General features: G+C 45.1%; 1 protein-coding gene across 2 annotated transcripts in view; it reads left to right on the forward strand.

The window, feature by feature from the left end:
* The window catches only part of CENPP (centromere protein P), a 373,003-nt gene that overhangs the window by 3,603 nt on the left and 357,331 nt on the right, over window positions 1–12,069 (forward strand). For both annotated transcript variants that reach the window (XM_056524042.1, XM_056524048.1), the window contains exon 2: window positions 4,108–4,157. In XM_056524042.1, the coding sequence (XP_056380017.1) occupies window positions 4,108–4,157 (50 nt within the window). The remainder of the gene's footprint in view (window positions 1–4,107; window positions 4,158–12,069) is intronic.

Genomic DNA, 12,069 nt, shown 5'->3' on the forward strand with positions numbered 1-12,069 from the left:
CGCGCCAGCACATGACAGGAGGGGCCCGGGACGGGTAAGTGACTTGGGATGCGATTCGCGAGCGGGTGCGTCCCGCTGTGCGAATCGCATCCCCGACGGCCATGTCAGTGCAGCGCTCCCGGTCAGCGGGACTGACCGGGGCGCTGCAGGGAGAGAGACGCCGTGAGCGCTCCGGGGAGGAGCGGGGACCCGGAGCGCTAGGCGTAACACTAATAAGTACTGGAAGGATTAAGATTTTTTAATAGAAGTCATTTACAAATCTGTTTAACTTTCTGGCAATAGTTGATTTAAAAAAAAAAAGTTTTCCACCCTAGAACCCCTTTATGGGGGGACTCACGGGTCACTGCAATAGAGTCTGCCAGACAGGACAACAAGGGTACAGGGGTGCAACTCCTGTACTGGGCCACCACACTGGTCTAAAGTGTATGTTAGGGGTGAGAAGGGTTAAATATGTTAGATATCAAGTGCAAGACCCTATTCTGGGAAACATGAGGGGCCACAGGAGCTGTCTGGCTGAGCCTAACCCCTCCCCAGTTCTCAGCGGATACATGAAAGTCCAGCTATGCTAAACACAAAAACACGAAAGTGTGGAGGGGGCTAAACTTAAATAATATGAATGTAGTAATGCCGATGTACTACTAAGGCATCTAAACTGAAACCATATAAGCAAGAAAAGAAGAGCAGACACTTAATATAGAAATAGCACACCCAAAAATAGAGATGAATAAGTAATAACTTTATTGTATAAAAAATGCTTAAATATTCAGGACACATATTTAAAAATGCTTAAAAAAAATCCCAAACAAGATGAGTACCTGTCGCTGGATTGGGCTATAAAGCACACCCTCTAGTGGACACCCACCCTGAGTACAGATAAAAAAATGTACTAAAGATCCCATATGATGCAATACGGTCAGCTAGTATGACCTTTGCAAATAACTGATATGCAGTAACAATGAAATAAAAAATAATAATGACGACTCTAAGAGGAGAACCCCCAGCCAGAGGTTCAAGAAGAAGAGGCAGGATACAGACAGAAGAGCAAAAAGTCACAGAGTATACTTAAATTGGCACTGTCATTAATACAAATTTTTGCTATTGCATTCCTTATTGGAAATAAAAAATCTTTCTAATTTACTTTGCTTAAAAAATATGTTTTATTTGTGTTTAAAAAAGCTGCCACTAGGTGTCTCCCTACATGTCCAGAGCACAATTTCCTTAGCCAGCTTCCTCAGCCATGCTGAATGTTTATGTGTGGTGCACCACCGGTGTATGGCGGGACCACGGGTGTAGCAGACTGAGTGGTGGTATCAGATGGTATTAACCCCTGGAGTAAGATGTCGTTAACCCCTATTGTATGTGATGCCAGGATGTGGTTGTATAATGTAGGGCACCGCCGACAACCAACCCAAAACGGCACAGATTAAATGAGAGTCCAAAGCAGGTTTTGATGCAACTGGAACTTTACTGAAGAAGGCAGAATAACAGTCTTTACAGATAGCCAACTTCCACAGAGGTGACTGGGACACAGGGGACCTCTCAGGCTTGGACGTGTAGTGATATTAATGATGATGCAGGCCACTGTGCTACTGTTATGACTTTGGTAGGGACAGTAGAGACTTGACTTGTAGACATAGATGAGACTTATAGATTAGATGTGGCTGAAGACTTGTAGGCTTTGGCCTAGCTGGACTGAACTTACACAGGACTTCTGCTTGCTTTCTTGTCCAGGAAGAGAGCAGGAAGTAAAGAGACCTAGTGTGGAGACTGCAGCCCCTTATATATTAGGGGGCTGGACTAAAGCCCATTGGTAGCTGGTTGCCTGTGCCTCTGGAACTCTGGGTATCAGGTGATTACAAATCACATGACTAATCACATGACCTTAGGAAGGTCCTATACAGTGTAAACATCCTAATAACCTTTATACATAGTTTATATTCACTGTACAAAACTTACAGTCATGGCCGTAAATGTTGCCACCACTGGAATTTTTCAAGAAAAGGAAGTATTTCTCACAGAAAAGGATTGCAGTAACACGTTTTGCTATACACATGTTTATTCCCTTTGTGTGTTTTGGAACTAAACCAAAAAAGGGAGGAAAAAAAGCAAATTGGACATAATGTCACCAAACTCCAAAAATAGGCTGGATAAAATTATTGGCCCAATTAACTTAATATTTGGTTGCACACCCTTTGGGAAAAAAAATAACCAAAATCAGTGGCTATAACCATCAATAAGTTTCTTACACCTCTCAGCCGGAATGTTGGACCACCCTTCATTTGCAAACTGCTCCAGGTCTCTCTTATTGGAAGGGCGCCTTTTCCCAACAGCAATTTTAAGATCTCTCCACAGGTGTTCAATAGGATTTAGATCTGGACTCATTGCTGGCCACTTTAAAACTCTCCAGCGCTTTGTTGCCATCCATTTCTGGGTGCTTTTTGACGTATGTTTGGGGTTATTTTCCTGCTGGAAGACCCAAGATCTTGGACGCAAACCCAGCTTTCTGACACTGGGCTGGACAGTTCGACCCAAAATCTGTTGGTAATCCTCAGATTTCATGATGCCTTGCACACATACAAGGCACCCAGTGCCAGAGGCAGCAAAACAACCCCAAAACATCATTGAACCTCCACCATATTTCACTGTAGGTACTGTGTTCTTTTTTTTGTAGGCCTCATTCCGTTTTCGGTAAACAGTAGAATGATGTACTTTACCAAAAAGCTCTATCTTGGTCTCATCTGTCCACAAGACGTTTTCCCAGAAGGATTTTGGCTTACTCAAGTTCATTTAGGCAAAATGTTGTCTTGCTTATCTCTGTGTCAGCAATGGGGTCCTCCTGGGTCTCCTGCCATTGCGTTTCATTTCATTTAAATGTCGACGGATAGTTCGCGCTGACACTAAAGCTCCCTTAGCCTGCAGGACAGCTTGAATATCTTTGGAACTTGTTTGGGGCTGCTTATCCACCATCCAGACTATTTTATGTTGAAACCTTTCATAAATTTTTCTCTTCCGTCCAAGCCCAGGGAGATTAGCTACAGTGCCATGTGTCACAAACTTCTTGAAAATGTTGCGCACTGTGGACAAAGGCAAATCTAGATCTCTGGAGATGGACTTGTAACCTTGAGATTGTTGATATTTTTCCACAATTTTGTTTCTCAAGTCCTCAGACAGTTCTCTTCTCTTTCTGTTGTCCACGCTTAGTGTGGCACACACAGACACAATGCCAAGTGAACGTCTCTCCTTTTTATCTGCTTTCAGGTGTGATTTTTATATTGCCCACACCTGTTACTTGCCCCAGGTGAGTTTAAAGGAGCATCACATGCTTGAAACAATCTTATTTTTCCACAATTTTGAGAGGGTGCCAATAATCTTGTCCAGCACATTTTTGGAGTTTGGTGTGACATTATGTCCAATTTGTTTTTTTTTCCTCCCTTTTTTGGTTTAGTTCCAATACACACAAAGGGAATAAACATCTTAATAGCAAAATGGTTGTTACTACAATCCTTTTCTGTGAGAAATACTTCATTTTCTTGAAAAATTTCAGGGGTGCCAACATTTATGGCCCCTGACCAGGACAAACCTAAATAACTGTATGGGCAAACAAAAGAAATCTGAGAGTGCCATCCAGATTATTTTTGTTTGCCCATACTCCCATTGGAGTTTATAGACATTGAGCACTAGGAGAGAGCAGCGTTGGGGATTGCTAACTTGGTTGGTGCTGCGGTTCACATATAGAGTGGCAGGAACATGGCAGTGCTGACTCAACTTTTTCTACATACAGTATAAAAAACAGTATAGTGTCCAAATGGGAACATTCACTTTGCATCAAAAATAGTAAAATACTGTAAAAAAGTGAGATCCGGGTCCTTATGATCGAATAGCATTGTGTCATTTTTAGGTTATGACAGTTGTACGTAAATCTTCTATTCTCCTGGAAATCATGGCAACGGGTGGAAATGACTAATTGTACGGCACTGACATCAGATCAGTTAAAAGCAATATTTACATATTTCTGTAACCCCTATAGAGTCTCTACCTGACCTAATTGTTTGACTGTTTTCCGCTTTACACATTTTACTGTATCATACCTCTGCCTTCTCCTTTCAGCTGGTGTACTGCGCTGACCTTTGGAAACCTCAGCGCTGGCTTCAATTCATGTAAGCGTAAACAAAAAAGATTCTCCTTTCCTTTATAGCTCGGCTCGGATTCTCTGCCTCTTCCACATATATTGACCATTATTAAATGCTCCATCATTGTCTGCTGTATAATAAAATGCCTCGTATGTGACTTTTCACCCCGGTGACCTTAACCTCTTAAAGGGGTATTCCAGGCAAAAACTTTTTTTATATATATCAACTGGCTCCGTAAAGTTAAACAGATTTGTAAATTACTTCTATTAAAAAAAATCTTAATTCTTCCAATAGTTATTAGCTTCTGAAGTTTTCTGTCTAACTGCTCAATGATGATGTCACATCCCGGGAGCTGTGCATGATGGGAAAATATCCCCATAGGAGCTGCACAGCTCCTGGGACGTGAGTCATCAGAAAGCAGTTAGACAGAAAACAGCAACTCAACTTCAGAAGCTAATAACTATTGGAAGGATTAAGATTTTTTAATAGAAGTAATTTACAAATCTGTTTAACTTTCCGGAGCCAGTTGATATATAAAAAAAAGTTTTGGCCTGGAATACCCCTTTAAGGATCCAGGACGTACACATACGTCCTGGGTCCTTAAAGGGGTATTCCTGGCCAAAACACATGGTGACTCCGCATCATATCGCAGCAGGCCCGGCATCATAGTGAAGGTTGCTTTTAACCCTTTAAATACGCAGCCCATTTGGGCCTTAAGGACACAGCTAATTTTATTTTTGCATTTTCTTTTTTTCCTCCTCGCCTTCTAAGAGCCATAACTTTTTTATATTTCCATCCCCAGACCCTTATAAGGGCTTGTTTTTTGATTGACCAATTGTCCTTTGTAATGACATCACTTATTTTACCATAAAAAGTACGACAAACCCCAAAAAATATTTTTTTGTGAGGGAATTGAAAAGAAAACTTAGCAAATATTGGAGGGTTTCATTTTCACGCTGCACACTTTACGGTAAAAATGGCATGTTTTCTTTATTCTGTGGTTCAATAAGATTAAAATGATCCCCATGTTTCTATACTTTTCTATCTTCGTACTGCTTTTAAAAAAAACTCAAACTTTTTCACAGAGTAGAGTATGTTTAAAATTGCCCTATTTTGACCACCTATAACCTTCTTATTTTACCGTATACAGGGCTGTATGAGGGCTCATTTCCTGCGCTGTGATCTGTATTTTTTTTTTGTATCGCTTTTGGTACCAAAACACAGCAATTTCAGACTTTCTTTTTTTTTTTTTTTTTTTAATACGTTCACCATATAGGACATTTATTTTACACTTTATTTCCCCATAGGAGACTATTTATGGCAATCATTAGATTGCTAATACTGTTCAGTGCTATGCATAGGCATTGCACTGATCAGTATTATCGGCGATCTTCTCTGGTTTGCTTGATGTCAGACAAGAGAAGAAGACCCTCGGAGAGTGGTGGAGGCAGGTAAGGAAACCTCCATCCGCCTTCTTGACTGATCTGATCCCTGCGGCCGTGCCGTGGGCGATCAGATCAACATTGCCACAGATGCAGTGATCTATGATCTGTATTGATCACGCGATCGCTGATGTTTGCCATTAACATTGGGTCCCTGGCTCCTAATACCAACCAAGACTGTCTGTGCATGATGCGTGCACCACTCTGGTACAGGACATAAATGTACGTTTTGGTGCGCTACATCCCAGCAAATCAGGACATACATCCTTAGAGGAAAACTGTCAGCAAGTTCACCCACACTAAACCCAATACACTGTGTTATAGTGTGGGTGAATAGGATTCCATACAGGGGTCACTAACATTTTTTTGTTGGGTTGCCACCGAGTTTTCGTCCTGTAAAGTCCCGTAATTCACCCCATTAGTTGGGCTCTGCAGGCATGTCCCCCGCCGGCAGTCATACTTTGGGTCCCGGAGGAAGGTGCCTAAGCCCGCCCCTTTATTTGCATATGCATTTTCTTCAACTTCACGTCCTAGTGACGTGGAGTCACATTCCTCCTGAGCGCTGCGCTCTGTATGCAGAGCACAGGTGCTGAAGATTTTACGCAGCTCTCACGTCCTGATCACGTGAGATCTGTGCGTCCCTGGAGAGCGCTCTATGCAATGTAACGGCCCTCGCTACAGAGGTCGGTAGTAGCAAGGGCTCGGCGCATACGCAATTACACTGCGCAGACGCAGAGCTCCCACGTGATCAGGATGTGCGTAAAATGTTCAGGGCATGTGCTCTGCATACAGAGCGCAGCACTCAGGGGGCGTGTGACTCCACATGGAATTGAAGAAAATGCATATGCGAATAAGGGGGGGGGGGAGGCGGGCTCAGGAACCTTCCTCCGGGACCCAAAGTATGACTACCGGTGGGGGACACACCTGCAAAGCGCAACTAAGGGGGTGAATTAAGAGACTTTACAGGACGAAAACTTGGCGTCAATGTTAGTGACCCCTGTATGGACTCCTGTTCACCCACACAATAACCCAGTGTATTGGGTTTAGTGTGGGTGAACCAGGGCCGTTTGAAGGAATTTGGGGGCCCCAAGCAAAATAGACATGGAGGCCCCCCTCTCCCCATAGGGGGCATTATATGTGAGGGGCACAGGACATGGGTTATTATAAGTGAGGGGCACATGTCAGGGGGGCATTATATGTAAGGGGCACATGTCAGGGGGGCATTATATGGGCCCATGACAGGGGGGGCCCTATCATGTGCCCCTCACATATAATGCCCCCTATCATATGCCCCTCATATATAATACCCCCTGTCCTGTGCCCCCCACATATAATGCCCCCTTGACATGTGCCCCTCACATATAATGCCCCCTTGTGCTGTGCCCCTCATATATAATACCCCCTGTCATGTACCCCCACATATAATGGCCTATGTCCTGTGCCCCTCACATATAATGCCCCCGTCATGTTCCCCTCACATGTAATGCCCCCTGACCTGCCCCCTCAGGGGGCATTATACGTGAGGGGAACAGGACATGGGGCATTATATGTGAGGGGCACAGGACAGGGGTTATTATAAGTGAGGGGCACATGTCAGGGGGGCATTATATATGAGGGCCAGATGACAGGTGGGCATTAGGGGCACATGTCATGGGGGCATTATATGGGCACATGACAGGGGGGCCCTGTCATGTGCCCCTCACATATAATGCCCCTCTGTCATGTGCCCCTCATATATAATACCCCCTGTCCTGTGCCCCCACATATAATGCCCCATGTCCTGTGCCCCTCACATATAATCCCCTGTACCATAGTGCCCGAGAAGCTCTCACCTTTCTCACACGCTGCTCTGTTCTTGCAGTGTGAGCCGCGGGGACATAATGTCCGGGCGCCAGCACGATGGTGTGACGTCGTTGCGCCGGCCTGCCATGGATGGCGTCCCCGTGGCTCACACTGTGTGAACGGAGCAGCGTGTGAGAAAGGTGAGAGAATAGTGGAGCGGGACAGCTGACAGCTCCTGCTCCACCATGCTACAGGACAGGAGGGGCTTTATTCTCTGCCTCCCGTCCCACTCCAGGCTCTCGCACTGCTGGCCCAGCCGGCCGACAGGGCTAGCTGCTGAAGCGGGATAGGGGCAGGAGGACGGCCCGGCAGGACAAGCATCGGCTCTGGCAGGACAAGCACCAGTTCAGGGCCCCAAGCAATTGCTTGGTTTGCCTGTCCTGTAGCGACGGGCCTGGGGTGAACTTGCTGACCGTTTTCTTTTAAGGGGTTAAGTCCTGTTTAAACTTTACTTCTCTGTTTCTGAATGATATTTGACGGTTCTAGGGAGCTAATCTCCCACAAGATAAATAAATAGATAGATGTAGGAAAAGATTAAGTGGAACCAGTGATTTATCCTTCCAATTTTCTACTCATTTTCCCTTAGAAGTTCAAAGGGGTGGAAGGAGGGGGGCTTTAGGCTATTGATGACCTTCCTGGTATGCATATGCCCACAGAAGTAGCTATCAATAACTGATTAGGACCTCCTCAATGCAAGTCTATGGGAGTGGGCGTGACTACCTCTGCCTCTGCCCTGCATCACCAGTCATCCGGCATGGAGCGAAGTTCGCTCCGTGCACCGGATGTCTGGGGTGCAGCCGAGATTTCGGAGGTCCCCAGTGGCGGGATAGGGGATATGATGTCTAAGGGCAGAGTACCCCTTTAAGTTAGGTAACAAACTGTGACATCATTACTGCTTCAGTATAGCAGGCTAATGTAACTTAAAGGGTTTCACACAAAATTAAGATATTTTTTCTTACTCTGCTGCTCTTGTCCTGTATCTTCTAGTCAGGAGACGTAAAACTTTAAAGTCAAGGAAAAGGTTTCTAACTTTTTGAATGATTTATAGGTGTGACAATTACATTTTCCGGAGCTGAAGGCATCAGTGCTTGTAGCAGCTTCTAAAATGTTACTGGGCATGTTACTGTGCAGACAGCTCAGGAGTTATGGTCGGGATCTCACCGCGCTTACTTTTAGCTATGTCAGATTTATGTCCCTTTAGCAATGCCTTGATCCTGTTTATTTGCTTTCGTACAAGCGACCAGCCCTTTAATAGTTACTTAAAGGCCCTTCTGGAAATGGACAAGAAACAGAAAATTGTCAGTCTCGGTCTGCTTGTAAGGAGGGCACCACTTATGAATGATGCAGAACTTTTTGGAGAAAACAAATATATTCCTTCACAGCAGTGATACAACTTTAAGTGGACCTTGCACCAGAACCAGGGACCTAGATCAATGCCCAAGTTTTCCCCAAAGTTGGATTTCACCGGTGATTCACAGCTATCGCCTGTTCTGCTGTGCCATTGTGGGTCTCAGAGAGGTTATCTCTTGCCCTGCCTATATGGCACTTGAAGGATTGCATTAGTCACTCAGATCCATTTGTAACTGTGCACTGTCCTCTATTGTGTTTACCAATTTACAGAGTTTAGTATCATCTGCAAAGATTTCTACTTTACTATTCAACCCCTCTACAAGGTCATAGAATAGGACCCAAGACTGACCCTGTGGTACCCCACTAGTAACAGTCACCCAATCAGAATAAGTACCATTAATAACCACCCTCTGTTTCCTATCACTGAGCCAGTTACTTACCCACTTGCACACATTTTCCCCCAGTCCAAGCATTCTCGTTTTATGTACCAACCTTTTCTGTGGCACCGTATTAAATGCTTTGGAAAAATCCAGATATACGACATCCAGTGATTGGCCCTGGTCCAGTCTGGAGCTCACCTTCTCATAAAAGCTGATCAGGTTAGTTTAACAGGACCGATCCATTTTTATCAAGATACTCCAAAATACAAAACCCTCAAACAATTTACATACAACGGTGGTTCAACTAACAGGCCTATAATTTCCAAGGTCACCTTTTGACCCCTTATTAAATATTGGCACCACATTTGCCATGCCCCAGTCCTGGGGAACAGTCCCTGTTACTATAGAGTAGGGACTGACCGACTATCGGTTTGGCCGTTATTATCGTCCGATATTCACGATTTTGGACGTTATCTGTATCGGCAATTACCTTGCCGATAATCTGATAATGCCCCGCCCCTTGCACCGCACTGCCCCGCCCCGGCCAGAGATCGCCGCTGCTGCTGCCCCATTGCCTCCCTCATTCCCGGTTTTATAATTACCTGTTCCTGGGGCCCGGGGTCCTGGCTCCTGCGGCATCCTGTGTTACGCTGTGCGCTGCGCAATGACGAGTGACGTCCTCAACACGACGTCACCGTCAGTGCGCACAGTGACAGCTCAGGAGGACACCGCTGGAGCCAGAAGTAGCGTGGACCCCTGGAACAGGTAATTATAAAATGGGAATGGGGGAGGCAATGGGGCAGCGGCGGTCTCTGGCTGGGGCGGTGTGGTGGTGGGTGCCGGGCTGGGCCGTGGTGGGGGTGGTGTCGGTGGCAGGACTCAGGAGGACCCCAGGACAGGCAGGGGGAGAAAAGCGGGTGGCGGCAGCGGTCTCTGGCACTGCAAAAGCCGCTGTAGTTCATTGATTTAAAGCACCCGGTATAAGTTATCGGCTATCGGCCCTAACCTCCACAGAGTATCGGTATCGGCCCTTAAAAATCCATATCGGTCGATCCCTACTGTAGAGTCCCTGAATATTAAAAATAGGGGTTTGTCTATTACATTACTTAATTCCTTTAGAACATGGGGGTGAATGCCATCTGGACCTGGTGATTTGTCTATTTTGATTTTTTGTAGGTGGCACTGTACTTCTTCCTGGGTTAGACAGGTGACCTGTACTAGGGAGTTTACCTTATCTCGCTGTATTTCACCTGCCATTTCATTTTCCTCGGTGAATACAGTGGAAAGGAATTTGTTTAATATATTAGCTTTTTCCTTATCCCCGTTTATAATTTGTTCCTCATCATTTTTTTTAACTCCTTAAGGACTCAGCGTTTTTCCGTTTTTGCATTTTCGTTTTTTCCTCCTTACCTTTAAAAAATCATAACTCTGGCTTATTTTTTGTGCCAACAATTCTACTTTGTAATGACATCAGTCATTTTACCCAAAAATCTATGGCGAAACGGAAAAAAAAATCATAGTGAGACAAAATTGAAAAAAAAAAATGCCATTTTGTAAATTTTGGGGGCTTCCGTTTCTACACATTACATTTTTCGGTAAAAATTACACCTTATCTTTATTCTGTAGGTCCATACGATTAAAATGATACCCTACTTATATAGGTTTGATTTTGTCGTACTTCTGAAAAAAATCATAACTACATGCAGGAAAATGTATACGTTTAAAATTGTCCTCTTCTGACCCCTACAACTTTTTTATTTTTCTGCGTATGGGGTGGTATGTGGGCTCATTTTTTGCGCCATCATCTGAAGTTTTTAGCGGTACCATTTTTGCATTTTTGCAGGACTTATTGATCACTTTTTATTCATTTTTTCTTGATATAACAAGTGACCAAAAATGCACAATTTTGGACTTTGGAATTTTTTTGCGCGCACGCCATTGACCGTGAGGTTTAATTAATGATATATTTTTATAATTCGGACATTTCCGCACGCGGCGATACCACATATGTTTATTTTTATTTTTATTTACACTGGGTTTTTTTTTTATGGGAAAAGGGGGGTGATTCAAACTTTTAATAGGGAAGGGGTTAAAGGATCTTTATTCACTTTTATTTTTCACTTTTTTTTTTTGCAGTGTTATAGGTCCCATAGGGACCTATAACACTGCACACACTGATCTTTCACATTGATCACTGGTTTCTCATAGGAAACCAGTGATCGATGATTCTGCCGCTTGACTGCTCATGCCTGGATCTCAGGCACTGAGCAGTCATTCGGCGATCGGACAGCGAGGAGGCAGGTAGGGACCCTCCAGCTGTCCTGTAACAGCCATAGCCAGCAGGGGTGAGGTGGCACTGGTGCCACCTCACGATCGCCCTGATTCGTCGTCCGGATTACCGGCCGACCAATCAGGGCGCCTGCTGCGGGTGTCACTCCCGCAACCCACTCCGACCCTCTTCCGGAGGACGTGAGCAGGTGCGGGACGTGCACCCCGGGTGCTGGGGACCCCGATCCCCGGCGTTAATGTTGGGATCGGGGGCCCCAGGAGCAGCGGCAGCGACGACAAGGGACTGACCTGATGCAGTTGGATCGTTGAAGGTGAGTGACAGCCTCCTGCTGTTGCTTAGCAACAGCTCCCAGCATGCAAAAAGGGCATGCTGGGAGCTGTAGTTATGCAACAGCAGGAGGCAGACCACCAAAACTCCCAGCATTCCCTTATGGGCATGCTGGGACTTGTAGTTTTGCAACAGCGGGAGGCACATTCTTTCTATGGAAAAGTGTACCTTCAGCTGTTGTATAACTACAACTCCCAGCTTGCACAATCAGCTAAAGTGCATGCTGGGAGTTGTAGTGGTGCATCTGGTGGTTGCATAACTACAACTCCCAGCATGCCCGTTGGCTGTCTGACTGCTGAGAGTTGTAG

Source organism: Hyla sarda, chromosome 6 (assembly GCF_029499605.1).
Source record: "Hyla sarda isolate aHylSar1 chromosome 6, aHylSar1.hap1, whole genome shotgun sequence".
Taxonomy (NCBI): domain Eukaryota; kingdom Metazoa; phylum Chordata; class Amphibia; order Anura; family Hylidae; genus Hyla; species Hyla sarda.